Below are 18,424 nucleotides of genomic sequence, written 5' to 3'. Positions count from 1 at the left end.
TTTTAGCTAGCATGGCTCAAATATATTTTTACATCCATTTCATTTTATTTAAAGAGTCAGTCAGTACAAGTAGAAACCTTCTGCTGCACTGCCCTCAAGCGGCTGAAATATTCAGGCATGTTGCACCTCTGACAGCTGATAAAACCATCACTGATTTGGTTGTGGCCACAAGTGCAACAGGCCTGAAAGGTTCAACCTCTAGGGGGCAGTACAGTGGAGGCTTTCTGCCTAATGTGATTTAGTGTTGAGTTACTTTAGAAAAAGAAATGTGGCCAAGATATTATCAATATTTCTTATTTAAATTTGGCCTTTCCCAACATATTTGATATATAAGCAGTTTTGAGAAGGTTACTTTTGAAATGTAATACATTACAGCTTACTAGTAACCCCATTGAAAATGTAATAAATAATGTAACTATTTCAATTGCTTCATCAAAGTCATATAACTTATTACATTTGATTACTTTTACCTTGTTTTTCTAATAGATTTTTGTTGTTATACAAGCTGGTAAACAAGCTTTACACTGTGCAGTAAAGCCAGATCCCTTTTTCTGATTTCAGAAGGAACATAGTGTTGAATTTCCAGCACTGAGAGGCGTTCCTGTCAGACTGCATGGCCGCTCACCTTGATGTGGTTGGCTGGTCGTGGACATGGCAGACTTAGACTAGATGTTAGCTAATGTTAGTGTTTGTCTAATGTTCACTAAGGAGCTAAAGAATGGCCAGATAGGCTGCTTTACCTTGAAATATGTCCCAATATCCCTCCTGTTGTCGTCTTTTTTATTGTCGAGTGTTAAAGTGGTGGAATATTTTGTCAGACTCTGGGACGATGACCACCGTGAGAACATGAACACAAGTCCGTCTTTATAGCTGCTGCTGCACTACATGAGCCGCTTCCTCCGAAAGCACGGTTTGATGAGTTATGATTCCCAATTTGAAACAAACGTTTTGTTAAAGTGGTAATGAAAACATGCATTTAAACTGCATGTATCCTGCATTAGTAAGTGGGAAATTGTTTTGTGAATGTTGCACAACAGAGCATAATTAATAATTTTTACACAAAATGCTAGAATCACTGAGGCAGGTAATTACCGGAGCACTACGTGTAGCATCTGATGAGTGAAAAGAGAGAAAAAGTTGAGGAGAAACTGCAGCAGCGGTTCAGAAAGCGTTACGGTATAAAGCGAGACAATGGCTTTATATGTTAGAGGGAACGGCAAAGCACACCAAAGCCGAACACCTCCAGTAGTATTTCATTTTCTATGTGCGCCCTTTTGAACTTTGTTGGAGGCAGGCCGCCCCACAGTAAACACACTCAATCCTAAACAACAGAGAAAACTAATCAGCTGTAACGGCAAACACAAGAGATTTCTGTACAGCGTGGAGACGAAGGCAAACTTCACGAGGTTTGCTCACCCCTTCAGCAGCAGAAAAGCAAAGGCAGGAAAAAAAAGGCAAATCAAGAAAAACCCTCTCCAAACAAAATGTATTAGCATAAAATAAATTAATTAGTTCTCTCAGTGGCCCAAAACAAACAAAATAAGAAAAAATATTGACCTGTAGAATGTGTAAATTTCACATGCAGCGATCTAATTCATTCCACCTCTGTGCATTTCTGTATGCGCACTCTGGGTGTTTGTGGCTAACTCAGTGTGATTATATTAAGACTCTTATACACACACACACACACACACACACACACACACACACACATGCAAGCACACACGCACAAGTAATACCTGCTGTGGTTGTTTTTATTAGCAAACACCACAAAAAGAATAAACAAGAGGAATATTGATGAAGCTAAGACATACTCACATAACCCAGCAGCCCTCCTCTGACACACATACGAGCAGCAAATTGCATGACAGCAGACTCAAACACACACACACACACACACACACACACATATGCGCACTCATACCCGTCTGCAAATACACAAACACAGAGTCACATGGACCCTTCATGGTTCCCTGCATGCATTTCAGGTGATATATCAAGGCAGTTTTATTGCAACACACACATGCACACATGCTCATGCACGCTCACACTCCTCCCTCCCTCTCTCCCTGCTTGACTTTCTCTCTCAGTGTGATGGTATTAGCACTCCAGGACACCCGCTGCTAATGTTATGAGTGGTCCAGACCAACTCCTAGACAACTCAACAGGCCTCTGAGAGGAGGCGGCCTCTTAAGCCCTCTTACCTACCGAGCGCTCCATATCCAAGGTACTCAATGACCTGGCTCCTTCATGGCACTTAAGACGATGAGGAGAAAGATGAGAGAGACGGGGAGACGGTGCAAAGAAAGGCTAGCGCTTACACACGGAACGGATAATCAGATTTTCCTTATATAAAAAAAGAGTTTTTAAAGGCATTTCGGCTTAATTTCACAGCACATGCTGCGGAGAGGCAGGCGAGATGGGAGATGGGAGATGATGCAGCCTGGCGTGCGGGTATAAAAATTTTACATCCTGCACAGAAGAGCATTTTTTTTTTTTTTTTTAAAGTTTAATTCAATTCATTACTGTCCCTGTAAGGGGAAATTTGGTTTGCAAATAAAAACACAGCCAATTGCCACATTATAAACCACACACTATCGCTTGACAGTTAGAAATGTATTTATTTATTTTTCTTAAAACAATTTAAAAAATCTCTGCCAGTTGCATGAGATAATCAAAGATAACTTATTTCCAATGCTAATCAATTTGTTTCTAGAATTTTCTTGAATCAAGTGTAATATGTATACTTATTGCAAAGGAAAAAAAAAAAGCCTGATCAAGTGAAACCCCATTAGAAGCTGGATTATCTCATCCTACATTTTTTCACCTGATTTATCAAAAACAAGATTTTTTTAAGACTGAATATGAGAGTAAATGACTTGTTGAGATGAACTTTTTTTTTTTTTTTTTTTTTTTTTGCAGTGAACTCTTGGTAACCAGCACATTCTTGATGTTTGTAGGCTGTGTAAGAAATCACTATATCACAAGAAAACATACAAACAGACGTGACAGACAGCCGTGAAAGGCACACATGAAAGGATCCGATCAGCATCGCAAACCAACACTGCCTTATGCAACAATAAAGAATTGCCTTAAGAGAAGTGCCGCCTGCGAGCGAGATTCCACCTCTCAGTGTTGAAAGTAAAGGTGGTCCCCCCACCGCCACCCCAACAACACCAAAGCAGCAGCTGAAACGTCACAGCACCTAAGAAATCCTGTTTTTTTTTTTTTCTTTTTCTTTCTTTACTCTGCTGTGGTAGTGATCTGATCGTTTCATGTCTGTCTAAAGCATGGGGCCAGGAGCGGGGCGAGTGTTTGAAGCCACGTCTTGACAGAAAGATGCACTCTGTGTGACTGTTATTAGCAGGCTCACTCACACACTCATGCACACACACACACACACACCATTCTTTCCCTTTTCTTGCCAGCGTGGTGTTTCTATTTTAGGTTGATGTTGTTGAGAGCCAAAAAGTCATGCTCTTAATGCCACGAAGAGTCCAGACAACAGACCACCGAGCCCCCATGCTAAGCAGAGGTAAATCAATACTGGAGCTGTGAGGGGAAGGTTACCGTATATTTATTTTATTTTAGTCCGACACATTTCCAACAGCCCAAAAGTTTGGGTATGTCTAAGTTTCCCGTGTACAAATGTCCCCGTCATTTTTCAGCCCTTACATCATGAAAAGTAGACAAAAAACAGAGGAGAAAGATTTTCTGCTGAACTTTCTCAGAAGTTTCTTAAACCAAGTCAACATATATGTCTGTTTTTTTCATTCACAAACATGCATTTATCCTTTCATAGCCCCAAGAATATAGGCAATGAATTTCAGAGTGTAAGGGATGGTAAATCCTTTTAAAAATGGTGGATTTTCGAATTTAATATTACTTGATTACTCTTAATCTTCATCATCCACCATGATTTGAGAGTTCCCAAAAGCCAATGACTGTAAAAAAAAAATGCATTTTAGGGGCTGCATTTTGTGCAGAAATACATTTCAGCAGGACCAGTGCACTTTAGCTCTCCTTCGAGGTTAACGATATTGTCCCGACCCTGTCCAACCATCCAGCAAAGTGAAAAAATCCCGCTTGTTGGAAAAGAAAGAGCCGCAGGACTGCAACAATGTTAGCTAATGTTTTACTGGCTGTAGAGCTGACTTGCTAAAAAACCTTCCACTGCCGAGGCTTGTAGTGGTGGATGTGATGTGAGAAAGTTGAAAGGCGTGTTTTGATTGGACAGCTCCAGTATTGCATGTGAAAGTAACTTTCAATCCCCAGCAAAACAAATTATTTGACTCAGAAGAAATCAGCCGATAGGAATTTCTCTGCATGGAAAGGACTTAAGTTTCATGATGGTTTTCCCACCCAGTAAAATAATTTTAATGGAAAATTCCACTCAGTTTGTGATTAAAAAATCTCCTTAGAGTCATTAGGTAAACAAAACCAGTGATGGGGTGACTGCATTTTAATGGCTTGGTGCTGGGTTGAAGTTATGAACTGGATTTTTGATGCTTTCACGCAGCACTGGTCTGTCTGCAAATCCCAAACACTTCCAATAAATTTTTGCTTTAATTGGAGTTTAAAAAAAAAGAGAAGCAGAGAATCCAGTATTTCCGGGCTCTAACTCATCTGATGAAAATGTGCGGTACTCACTGATTGGCAACCTGTGATTCTTTGGAAAAGATTGCATCATATTTTCCACACAATGTCTGTCAAGAGCGGATAGCAAAGATGCAGAGAAAAAGGGGAGATAATGGTTTTCAACTTACATCACGCAGGACGGACTGATAAATAAAAAGGAGAGAGAAATGCATTCCTCAGCCTTATTTAACACAGGCTGAGAGATGAGGACATCTGCATCATGCTCATGTAATGCCAGATTGTAAAGTATGTCTGGCTGAATGCGCTCTGATGAATGAACTTTTTAATTGAATTGTATTTGGAAAGGGAGATAAAGCGTCTCTCAGCCGTACATGGCAAATGAAAAGGAAAGATGTTGAGCTAAGCATCAGATAAAGGGAGAATTACAAATGTCCTGTGCACTGCGAAGCGTATCCTCCTCTGTGCGATGGCAAAGGAACGAGTCAGATTCCACCGACTTCCAAGTTACAAAAGTCTGTAATTGTGAATTATTTAATAGTTGTTAAGTTTCATTCCAAGCCACTAGAAACTTGCTTTTGAAACATTTTAAAAACTCAGATTTTGTCCTCAAGAACAATTACTTTCTGGGAAAACATTATAGGATGACTCACAACTTTAATAACATACTGCGCTTTTATACCACCAATTATTTTGACAGAATAGATGTCAGGTTTTTCAGATGATGGACGCCTCATTTTGGAGTGAAAGAGTGGGGGGAAAAAAAGCCTGTATCTTATTAGCTGTTTTGCATGTAGGCCTACACAACAGCTCACAAGCCTTTTTAGATTCTCTATTAAATTTGTAAAAGTGGCACCAGGCAACTTTGCACAGTGGTGGCTCCAGATGATGGTGAAGTCGCTGTTTGAAAAGTTTGAACTTCAGGACGCAGGAATTTTGTAACGTAACATCAATAAACTACATGTAGCTGATGTTTACTGGCTGGATTGATATAGAATTGTTTTTATACCAAGAATACCAAACCATGAGAGAGGCACAAGTCAAGCTTTGGTGAGTCTAGTCTTTTGGGAAGAAGCGCTCGCCTGCTGTTTTTTAGGAGGTTGCTTTTTTTACTCTAAGTCTCGACTCATCATTTCCTGTTGGCAGAGAAGTGTCCATCTCCAATACCAGAGTTTTAGTTGGGCTAACAGGGTGAAGCAGTTAATGGGGATGGGGCACGTTCCTCTGCAACCTCACTTTGTGATTTAGCCTGGTGTCAGGTGTATTTTTACAAAGGCTTGAAATAGGTTTTGCCACTGTGCTGGAAGACTGAGGATAAGGTCAGTGCTATTAAAAGAAGGTTGAGACACGGTCTGTGACCCCATGGGAGCTTTGCGGGTATACGACACATGCACAACCTGCTCAGGTGCTCTTTCGGGTATGCTCCAAGGACAGTGGCCTTGGTGTTACAAAGAAAAACAGCTTTTAGTGCGCAACCTGTGACACAAAATGACCCGGTGTGTGTGCTCCTTCATGTTAGCCTGCTTGGGTGAAGGGGCGCCAGGAGCGTGGACAGCAACCAGGCAGTGCTTTCCCTGTTCAGCACCACGGACAGTTCCCCCACCACCACCATGCCAAATTCTACCTTTTAACAAAGTTTATAAAGTTCAGTTTTTGTTGACTTTATAGAGAATGTGTAAATTTAATTCTGTTTATTATTGATGTTGTGGTTTGCAGAGGTCTTGTACTGAGTAACAGTATATTGAAAGGCGTTTCTATTTTTTTTTTTTTGTCCTTCCTATTTATATACAACAAGGGGGACAGAATAGTACAAACAGCTCTCAATAAAATGCAGTCCAGTACAACAGCAGCACTAACTATGAGCTCAATGCCAAACAAACAACTGAATGAACACTGCTATTACTGAGACAAAAAGAAACCCTGAGCATTACAGGCGTCAAAAAAGTAAACTTCATGGCAAAACAGTTTGGACTGCATTGAAATACATTGTGCAGGTGCAATTGTTTATTAGAAAACAACGTTTGAGGTCACTGAGGCCTTCATCATCTTCACCTGATGAAGAACTGGAAACATTTCATCATCAATAATTGCCCTGCAAAGCACGGTGAGGCGAGGCATTTATTCAACTCTATAGAAAACAGAAAATTGAGTCCCTTCTTGTGATTTGGCTTTAGTTGTGCCAGCAGTAAAAGCGTCATTTGCTGCATTTCGCTTGTGAATTCCAGCGCACAAAACTCTTGCTTTCGTGACTTTTACTCCTATTCTGCCGAGCGGTCGTGCATCATGAAGCACATGACAGCTGCATTTTGGGAAGCTGAGATTCAATCCTTCACACAGCTGTTGCGCTTTTATAGAGTTTTCACATCCCAGCAACTTTGGTTTCTTTAGAAAAAAAAAATCGTCATATATTATATTGCCCCCACACCAGAAACATATTGGGAAAAACAGTATTTCACAGGTTGAAATAACATAGCTCCGGTGCAGATGTGATATTCCTGCTCAGGGAGCTGGAACCGCAAGGAATTTGATTTTTATCATGAAAAGGTTAGATCTCTGTCACTTAAGGTTTATAAATCAGATCCTGTCTTCCTTCAGCTCGGCTCAGGTAATATCATGAGTAAGCTCTGTCATGTTATCCCCTTCCACTTCCTCACACCCACCTGTCTCGCTTCACTTTTATTTATGTAAAGACACACACGCCCTTTCATTTCTTTCCTGCCTGCCCACATTCCTCTGCTGTCCTCTGAGAGAAATTATTCTCTCCATCCCTCATTCGCTGCCATTGACTGTCACTTATATCAGCTCGTCTGCCTCTCGCTCCATCTGCCGCCGCCTGTCTGTCACTCATGAACATATCGATGCCATCTGGTGGACGCTTCCATCCAAAGTGCTTCTCTGTACCATATCAGGGTGGGCTCAGCGGGAATGAAAGCCCTAATCCTGCCATTGTTTGCACCATGCTGCACCCATCGAGCTACACCCACGACTCCTGTCACTCTCCACTCTACCCATTAATCTGCAGAGAGGAGAACTGGCACGCCAAAGAAAGACGGCGCTTGTTCTCAGCTGTGCCACAAGACATGAAGATAGAAAACGAGACGCGTTGAAAGAAGCATCTGATTAAACTGTTTTACAGGTCTGTCGGTCCTCAACACCGGCAAGTTTCAAATTAATTAATCTCTTTAATTGGATTATGTTTTGACAACCAGCAATCTCATCTGTGCCACTTCAGTTTTTACTTTACTGTATCTTATCTCGCTCGCATATCAGCAACTGTGAGTATTTTTTATTTCTTTTTTTTTTCCCAGGGGCTAGCAAATTATATTTTCCACATTGCACTTGGCAATGTAACAAATATTGAGCGTACACTGAAAGCAAGAGCTTCATTAAAACTACCTCATGGGATTTCATCTTAAACTTGATCTTATTATGATCTTTGGAAGAGCATGTACATCTGCTTTCAATATAATAACAATTAAAAATAAAAACTGGATGCCCACACACACCTTCTGTCTGTAAGTTGAGTGTGCATAAATAATCTTCCTGTACAAGCAATCTGAGTTAAGCATGACACATGGGTTAACATTTGTTTTCTTTGCAGCATCGTCTGGTTAAATAATTTTAAAAAAGCGCTCTGCTAATAGTTTGGTTGAAGTTTTCTTGCAAAAGAAAGAAAGATTCGTGCGCAGTGCTCATGTGGGATAGATGCGGTAAGTGCTTGAAGGGGAGTTTTAGAGCGACTGCTGCTGTACAGCTAAGCATCAATTAAGTAATCTAACACGTCTGACTGCAAGCCCTGTAAGTTTTTAACGTATTAATTAGATAACATTTTGAAAGGCTGAGAAATACGGCATTACTTATCCTGTTTCGACTTAGCAAGGACGCGGAGCTGCTCAGGAAAAAACGGAACGGGGGCCATGGTGAAATAAGCATCAGATAAATCAGCCATCTTTCAGGTCTGTCTACAGCTCAGGAAGTTTTAATGAATTAACTTTTTTAATTGGGCTGTGTTTTGACAACCCCCGATACCATCCGAGCTGATGCAGTTTTTACCCTTGCCTATAGCTCTCGCACGTCAGTGGCCTTGCGCACTTCTGAAAAGCTACTTAATCAGCCTGCTCAATTAGATTCGGCTTTATACAAAAGTTTTAATTAGCAGTGTTTTTCTTTCTTTCTCTCTCTCTCCTTTTTTTTTTTTTTAATCTGCGTGCCTTTTGACAATGTCATGAGAGAGATGGAGTGTGATAGAGTGAGATAAAGAGAGGGAGAGGGGCTGATGATTTGGTCCTGCCCTCCGTTTCCTCTTCCTCCTCCCCCTCTTCCTCGTGTGTTTCGATGAGTCATCATCATGTGACTGTGCCAGATTCTAATCAGCCCGCTGCACCTGCTGCTGGTTCCTACCGCGTTACGCTGACAAACGCCAAAGATAATCAAGGTTGAAAGGTAGACAGGGCCTCGCCTCGCCCAAAATAACAGCAAGAGCCGCCTCTGTACGGCCCAGCGGCACGTTCGTGCCGATGACATGGAGACCCAATTAATTATCAGTTTATCTGAATGTGATCTCAGCTCTCTGGCTGCTTACTTGATCAGCTGCCTTAATCCTTTCTCTCCATCCCTCCAGGAATTTGCAGTTTTGTGATCACAGCTATTAATGCAAATTCAAACGATTCCTGCAAATCAGCACAGGGCTTGTAACTTTGGCCAATTCTCAACCACCTAAAACAAAAAAACAAACAAACAAAAAAAAAAAAGATTAAGTCAAATCTCACCTCAACAGCCTAGTCTGCCTTGGTCCCTCTTTTATATTCCAAAAAAACACCAAACAAGTTGAAATTTTTAAGAAACCCCACTGCAAAATCAAACAATTTTGGCCACAAAAACATCCGTTCAAAATCCTGTAAAGACTTTTATGTGAAGAACAGCGTGTAGGTTACTTGGCCTCCGTTCAACTTCAGCTAAATGATAGTAAATACACAATATATTACATACATGCATAGAGGCCCTGCTTATACTGCAATTTCCATTATTATACAATGCTAGACTATGAGTTGCCTTACAGTCAGGGCGTTCCTCTGCTGTGCAACATCATCAAAACTCATTTGGTGAGCTGTCACAATTGGGAACTATGAGAAAAATCCTAAAATGTAAAGATTTAGTTTTTACTTTGTCTTACATTTATTACTGATGTTCAACTTGATTTATGCAAAAATGATTGTTACCACACCATTACGTTTTATCACAACTGCACTTTGAGAAGTCTCTTGCAAAGATACCAACAGTTGTACGTTTTCACACCTTCATTTACTGACATTTAATGTGTCTTTTTTCTCCCCAAAGTCTTTTTACATGGAGAAAAAATGGACATACTGTAGCTCCTTTTGTGCTGTTTTGAAATCATGACCACATGGGGCATTAAACTTAAAATTAAACAGCTTGTCTGAGCTGTTTGTATTTATATGAACTGTGCAATTATATACTTATATATTTATACAGTGAAACCACGGACAATGACATCATACATTTGGTCTTTAGGGATTTTCATTAAACAAAAAAGTTTTGATCCAAAAAGAGAGCTCGGGGTTTTCATGAGCGAGAGCAATCAGAGCAAACGAACTGTGAACTTGACGTTTCTCTTCTTTCTTTCTTTCTTTCTTTCTTTCTTTCTTTCTTTCTTTCTTTCTTTCTTTCTCTTTTAATGATGAGTGGGTCTTATCACAATCTAGAAGTCTGTTTCAATTCAATGTACAGTGCAAAGGGAAAAAAAAACATCCTCTAAATGGGGACAGTTCTCATTTGGACTGAAAGCGGAGCAGTAATTGGATGGCATAATTGGGAAGATGGCATCTTGTTAATTGAATTAGCAGCAAGGGGGGGAAAAAAACAAAAACAAACTATGCCAATTCTGGACAATGTCACAGGATGACATTGGGAAACGGAGAGAGGAGGAGAGAGAGAAGCTGACAGGCAGACATAAACGATAGTACATGAGACCAAAAAAAAAAAAAAAAAATGCAGACCGGCAGACGTAAGCAGCAGCCAAACAGAGGAAGAGGGATGGACGAGAGAAATCTCCAATGAGAGAATAACTTCTGTCAGAGAGGAATTACAGGACGTCAGGAGAGAAACGAGAGCGGCAGAGAAAAGGAGAGAGAAATGAGAGGATGTCATGGCTTTGACTACACCTGTAAAAGAAACCATGGTTGAATGACTTGATAGGCTTGTACAATGAGGCACACACACACACACACACACATACACACACACATGCATGCATACACACCCTGCACACATCGTTTAGCCCCTGTATCTCCCAGGGAGCAGCCCCATGCACTTTGTCTGATTTTAGAGACATAGATATCAAAGTGTGTGTATCTGTGTGTGTGTGTGTGTGTGTGTGTGTGTGTGTGTGTGTGTGTGTGTGTGTGTGTGTGTGTGTGTTTCTCTCAGTAACTGCCTCTGGTCTCCAAGTATGTCTGTTACAGGGCTTGTAATGTTTTTCCTATTTGAATTAATTAACAACCCCCGCAAGAGTTGGTGGGAGGGGTTGCTAAGAAATTAGTTATAAGTGAAATTAGTCATCTTTTGACTGGGGGAACCTGATTGGACAGTAAAAATCATGACTTTTAAATCTACTTTATGCATTTTTTTGTCTTGTCATGTAAAGTCCCGCCCTCCTCCTCCCTCTCACACCCCAGCACTTGTCACTCATCTTGATCACCAGCCTGATCAGTCTGAGCACACGAGTTAGCTCTGTCTCCTCTCCTTCAGACGACTTCAGCTTGGACGTTTAGCCGAGCGGGAGCCTGCAGCACATCGATGTAAGGCTCAATCCCGAAGCGACCGGTTAAATGATGATCTCTGCGTCTGAAGATGAAGCTAGTTAGGTTCCTAAACAGCGAACTTGTCCTTTAAACCAAGGCTGTTCGACACTCAGCCTTCTTCAGGGTTTTTTAGTGAATGAATGAAAGTCAATCTTTTAAATGCCATAGAATGGGCTGAACATCCACCAATTATCCATTAGGGACATGAACGTGAATGCCTTGGAATGAATGATGACTGCAAAGATATATTTAGCACATTTAATCGCTGTGTTTAAGCACAGGATTCATATCAAACTGGTTTGAGAGGGTAAGATTCACACCTCTACTGAGAAGAACGTCCCTGAAAAGTATTCACTTGAGTTTCTGGTACGTTCTTTTGTATTTTAAACAAGAAAAAGCGACACTGAACCTTGTAATAAGTGTCTCAATACAGTGTATGAGCGTTCCTGTCTTCAACCACTTTTCACTTTCTCACATTTCACGTAAAAGAAAAGAAATAGCCGTTTTGTCCCTCATTTCTCTCCAGCGACTTGGGAAAGAAAGCATCTCTTCAGACTAATTTTATTTAGCCACTTCATCATGTTAGTGTTAAACCTCATTTTTTATTTTTTACCAGTTACATCCATTCCTTTTCATTTGATGAATGCTCTGCATTTTATTGATTAACCAGAAAGGTGAATCATTTAATGAGATAGTTGAGGGATGTCAGGTGACAAAGGTTTTCAAAATATTAATAAAAAAAAAAAAAAACTGTAAAAGGGGCAGCTGATTGAAAAGGATTTCAAGTTCATTCTAGTTTAAGGAGGTAGAAAGAGAGTTTAAATATCTAATAACAAGATGAAGATAATGAGATGGTGTCATCAGCATAGCTTTTTATGTTGAAGTGACACTGAAAAAAATAATTTTCTGAGAGAGCGACAGAGAGAGAAAGGCAGCACAGCAGGGAGGCCCAGGGGTTAAAAACACACCAAACTCGCCAAAAAAATAACAAATTTGATTCTTCAACACCGACCCTGACTCCCTGGTTATTCACTGAAAGTTTCTCTGCATGAGATTGCCTAAATCAGCTAAATCGTGAAAAGGAAAGGTATGCATTTTCAGGCTATAAACTTTGTAATATCTGCATAAACTTGGAAACTGTGAATGACCTGTGCTCCCAAACCCACTGTGTACTTTTTTAATATATTATGAGTGGAAATAAATTCCTTACGTCACAAGGTTTGTCACAAGAAGGAACTTTTTGTGTCTGCCTTTTCAGAAAAATACTAACAAACCTTATAAGCTATACTATGTGCTTTTTTTGAGAATGATACAACAGCTTTATTGGTAACATTTTGTCTGGGATCAAGTGTGAAAAGAAAAAGTACAGTTTGTCATGATGTACGGCAGCAACTTCAGTTAAAGCTCATAAGATTACAATTTCATGACTATTGTACAACAATAAGAAAATTACTGAACCAAGCCGACACTCTCACCCTCACGCTAACCCCGGCGCCATGAAAGAAACCCCAGCATGATTACCCAGATTTGTTGCCAGCAGCTGAAATAATAACCCAATTTTTTTCATTACTTATTTAGTTTGTTTTTTCCCCCTTCTTCGTCATTGCTTTCAAATGCTGTCTCTTCTTGTCGGAGGAAATAAAAAGCACACTCTGTGATATACGCTGACGTAGTTTGCAGCAGTTTGTTAGCCTTGCACAGCCAGACTCCGATTTTATTTCTCTTGTTCGTTTCACAAAAGAGTCTGGGCCCTGCTGGGTTCAGAATGGACCGGAGAAGGCAGAAATATGCAGCCACCATAAGAACACACTAATGTCATTTAACATTCATAACCATTTAACCATATCCCATATGTAACATAACAAGTTTGTGTGACTGCTTTATATAAATCATTTTACTTTAATACATGAACTCCCTCTTTTCTGAACTTGCCAACTCTGTCAGTAGCCTACTTACAGCTGACCTGAGATCAGCCTCTACTGTAATCTATTGCCAAGGCAGAAATATGAAACGTGATGTTGCATCTGTATTTCTGGAGTGTTTTGCAGTGTCTTTGATTTTTTTTTTATTTTTCCTGAAATGAATCCCCAGGATATTCTACACCCGAATAACTGCATGATTGTCACAATGACAGATGACTCAGACAGATGAAAAATTACATCTCTGAAGTGTGCTTTAGATGTATTTTGGACTTTTCCCATCTTCTTTTTCCTCTTCTCTCCATTGTTTTCTCTCACCTCTCTTTCTCCTCACTCTTGTGTTTTCTCTCCTCACCTCTTCACGCTATTTTCTTTTGTCCTATATTGCCAGATATCCATTTTGCAACTCTCTACTGCCAGCTGATGCAGCACAGTAGTGGTTCAACTTATACCTAGATTTACAAAGCTCTTACATTTTCTGTTCCTGTTACCTGGTCGATTTTGTGCCACTTTCAGTCATGTGAAAAATAAAATAAACTGACCAGAGCCTAATTGTCAAAACCACCTACATCGGATTTATGCAACCAATACACAATAATAGCCTATAAGCCTATAATGTTCAGGTTTTCCTTTTGTCACAGTAATAGAGGTGTTAATTCAATTTGATGTTTGGCATTGAGCTCATAGTTAGTGCTGCTGTTGTACTGGACTGCATTTTATTGAGAGGTGTTTCCACTATTCTGCCCCCCTCATTGTATATAAATACGGAAGACAAAAAATTAGAAACACCTCTCAGTAGAATGTCCTCCTGTACAAGAGCTCTGCAAACTACAAGCTCAATAACAACACAGAATTAAATTTACACATTTCCCACAATGTCAACAAAAACTGAACATGATAAACTGAAAAAAGGTTGAATTTATGGCAGAGCTGTTTCACTGAACTGCATTCGATTGTACAGGTGGAGCTGATAAAGTTGAGTGTATATTCAGTTTATATCCGCTGTTTATTTATTCAGCCGTATTTATATGACAGTCGGTCAACAGTCAGGTTGCCAGCGAGTCAGCCGAGCCAGTCAAAGAGTCTGTTCCCGAATCAACAACATGAATCCTACTGTCCAACTTTACTTTTGTCGTCACTTCACACAGCAGACAAGACTTCTGCAGCTTGTTTTCTCCACCATCTGTCTCCCGTTTAGATAACAGACTCAACTCAACAAGTTCCCTTTTCTGGATATTACTTTTTTTTGTAACAGGATTAATTGTTCGGTAACTCGTGCCAACAGTGAGAGAAAACACCAAACATGACTTTCTGTCTCCTGGGAAGTCGTCTTGTCGTTGCCACTGATTGACAAAAGGTTCGGGGTACCGGGTGAGAGGGCGGGCGCGGGAATGGCTGACAGAATGGGTGGCAGAAGGTCTAGATACAGATAAACCAGGGTGGTATTAATAGGAATGACTACAGCTACATTTTTCCCCGGAGAAACCGTCTGGTGCCTGCAGGGTTCATATGATCATGGAAAACTTCAAGTAAGTCAATAAGCTTGAAAAGAAAATTTTATGGCCCTGGAAAAGTTGGAAAATTGAAGTCCGTCTGAGGAAGAAAGTTGAAAGTCGCTGGAAAGTAACTGAGTACATATCCACATTTTTGGTCAAACAATTTTGCCAAACTCCCAAATTGTGTTATTTCAGCTTGAAGCAGAATTAAACAAAACAAAACACACACACTTTTTTTTTTTTTTTTTTTTTTTAAATGTACTCTATGTCTAAAGAAGCTCATTTTAAACCGTATATGATCCCGACTTTCACAACATACACTATTGTGCTGAAACACCTTTACAGTCAGTGGCGGTTCTGCCCATGTTGCCGCCCTGGGCGAAATTACTGCCTTGCGCCCTTCCGTGTTAACCCCCCCCTCCCAGCCGCTAGAGGCCCCTCCAGCTGCTCCAACCGCTAGAGGTGCCCCTCCCAGAGCAGGGGCCCTGGCAACTACACAAATACCTTAAAACTTACCTTAAATAAAATAAATCCCCCCTACCCATCCTTAAAATGCTAAATAAAATAAAAAATAAAATAAATTCCCTACCTATGCATGCCCTTAAATGCCGACCGGTGCCGCGCCCACCCTGTCAGGTCTGCCGGATCTGACAGGTGAGCGGCGCACACAGACTGCCATATACCTTTCATTATAAATCAACTTTTGTTCATACGCGGCTGCAGCAGCACAACGGACAATGACACTGACAACATGGTTGATTATTGACTGTGCAATGCGGCTATTCGCCGGTAATCGCGGCATCAGGCGAGCCTACCTATGGTTTACATATGCAACAATACATGTGTATTTGCTTAGACCCCAATATTAGAGGAGGGTGTTTTTTCAGGGCATTTTCAATGGAAAAAATATCGTCTTATACAGGGACGGTTTTTGCTACAGGCAGTGTGGGCAACCGCCCAGGGCCCAATCTACTTGCTGGCGCACGAGAAAAAAAAATCGCCAGTTTTCTAGACCGTATTGACCCGCAATATGCCGCGGCACCATCAGTCAGGATCACGCGAGCCGCACCGGCCGGCTCGCGACAGGCCGCTCACCTGTCAGATCCGGTCTGCCGGATCTGACAGGTGAGCGGCCTGATGCCAGCTGGTGCCGCGGCCGGCTCGCGTGATGCCGCCTGATGGTGCCGTGGGGGCGGGGGGGTTGGAGTAGTAACATGAAAGGGTGCAAGCCAGTAATTTCGCCTAGGGCGGCAACATAGGCAGGACCACCACTGGTCTTATATTCAGATGAAGACGGTTATAGAAAACTGCTTTGCAGCGCTGATGATTTTTTTTTTCTTTTTTTGGCGCTCGTGCCGCCCCCCACGTGACATGAAAAAATGCCGCCCTGGGCGGCTGCCCAGTTCGCCCGTGCCTAAAACCGCTACTGTTTACAGTGGCAGATCAAAAACGGTTTATTTTGATGGACATTATGCTAAAATTCACAGAGAAGTCATGGAAAAGTCACTGAAAACCACACACAGTGCCCCACACACAGTTTCTTAGAGATAACTCCGCATTTTCGTTTCTTTTCTTCCCTGGCTCTCACAGTTCGAGGGAAGAATGAAGCATCCTTGGACTGCATCAACATTGTGTTCTCAATCAAGATACTTGAGTGAAAACACACAAGAAGAGGAGGGAAAAACAACAACAACAACGCCACTCACACATACAGTACGTGCATGAACCCATCGACCGCATGCATCTCTCAAGGCCTCTACTGTCTCACGGTGATTAAAGCAGGCAAAACAGACCGAAGGAAGGAGACCGGAGAAGAGAAAGAGCAATAATTACAATTACAGTTCACATTTGGCAGATGCTTTTATCCAAGGTGACGTACATATGAGCTTTAGATCTATTCAAGCGCCATAAAGCCCTGGTTCTGGTTGAACTATTTACAATAAAAGTATAAAAAATGTGCTTCACCTTTTGAAATCAAATTGCTGTACTGCTTAGATATATATCGGTGTCTTTTTCAAGTAAACATCTACTTGTGGTGATGCAGCAAATAGACTCTAATTATGTCCTTGATGTCTGAAATGCCTGTGGCAGTAATGTTTACAGGCCAGCTCGTTCTCTGCTACTGCTCTTTTCGAAGCGATTTTCTAGTGCCGTATTTTTTTTGCAGTTGAGTATTGCTTGAAATATTTATTTTTTTGTCTTGTAGAGGATTCATTTCACATTTCCTGTTTCATGCTGATACTCATGAGGTAAGTTGAGACAGTTTGATTTAGGTTAGGACGCAGCATTTCCGTATTAGATCGTGCTAACCGTGCATCAGCAGTAATATCAGCTGCTGAGCTTTATTAGTGATCTGGGGCTGGATTCACATGGCCTTAGGAAAACAAACAAACAAACAAACAAACAAACAAAAAAAACCTTAATTTTAGTCTTAAGGGAAAAAAATGTTATTCTCAAATACATCTTACAATCAACCTACAAACAAATGCATGGAACCCTTGAAATGAACTTCGCAAACAGGGAGTTTCATCCATTTAAACAAATTTTAGACAGTCAGGCTCTCGCTCCACGTCTTCACAGGATTCCCACCTAACATGAACATTATGTAAAGCTTTATTGGTGCAGGTCCAAGTAGACCTATGCATAATCTGTGTATTTAAAAATAAGCTGGTACATGTTACATTTACATGTACAGACTTTAGGCAAACAAGGCAGCTCTCAGCACAGCACAGACTTCCACCAAGGTCACACAAGGCCACACCCCTTTTTTGGCAATAGGGTGGTGAAGTCCCGCCCTTCCACTTCTGTTACATGGCTCCTCAAAAGCAAAAAGTTATCAGTGCAATTCAATGGGTAGATAAAAATAATTTTCTGGTCCCGTTTGAATTGTGCCATGGATTTCACACATGTTGTTTGTGATATTTAAAGATAATTTTTCACGCAAAGAAGACTACAATTTAGCGCAAAGAATATTAATAATGTTAGGTTTTGTGTGAGCCCGCTTTGTGAACTACAACTCTTCTCTGCTCTCGACGCGAATGACATACGTCACCACCTGCACTGGTCAGCCGGAGCCAGCCATTCCTAGTCCTTTTATCAGACGGGAAACAATAGAAATTACTGCTGTTGACTTAAATCTGGATGGAGGGAAACGGCGATGACATGACGTCACATACGTGACACAGCATGTAGTCTTTCTAATTGTGTTTTCTCAACAGCATTTAACTGAACAATGGCGCAATAAACAGTCAAACTCTTGACATGAAAAATTATCATTTAAGCCTATAAACAACATTTGTGTAATCCAAGGCATAACGACGGGGGGATCAGAAAATAATTATTTTCTGTCCATTGAACACCATTCATTTTTTTCGCTCTGAGAGGTCCCATGGGGGTCCACCGGAAGGGGCGGGACTTCACCTCTCTATACTGTTGCCATTGGACACGCCTCTTTCAGCCAATGGGTGTACAAAGCAGGTCGGTGCTTCCTTGACCCATGACCAACCCGCCGGCCAGTTTTCAGGATGTTACCTGGACGCATTTGGAAGCTACAGTCCCGTATGTGCTAAGCCCCGCCCACTGCCCAGCCTGC

General features: G+C 41.1%; 1 protein-coding gene across 1 annotated transcript in view; it reads right to left on the bottom strand.

Annotated features, from left to right (window-relative positions):
- hint2 (histidine triad nucleotide binding protein 2) overlaps positions 1-18,424 on the bottom strand; it is a 390,237-nt gene that overhangs the window by 216,604 nt on the left and 155,209 nt on the right. Inside the window, 1 exon segment of the mRNA XM_030059357.1 lies at positions 3,248-3,264. Coding sequence (XP_029915217.1) covers positions 3,248-3,264 — 17 coding nt within the window.

This window comes from Myripristis murdjan, chromosome 9 (genome assembly GCF_902150065.1).
Source record: "Myripristis murdjan chromosome 9, fMyrMur1.1, whole genome shotgun sequence".
NCBI lineage: Eukaryota > Metazoa > Chordata > Actinopteri > Holocentriformes > Holocentridae > Myripristis > Myripristis murdjan.
The sequence above is the reverse complement of the archived record's forward strand: the minus strand, read 5'-3'. Positions and strand labels throughout refer to the sequence as shown.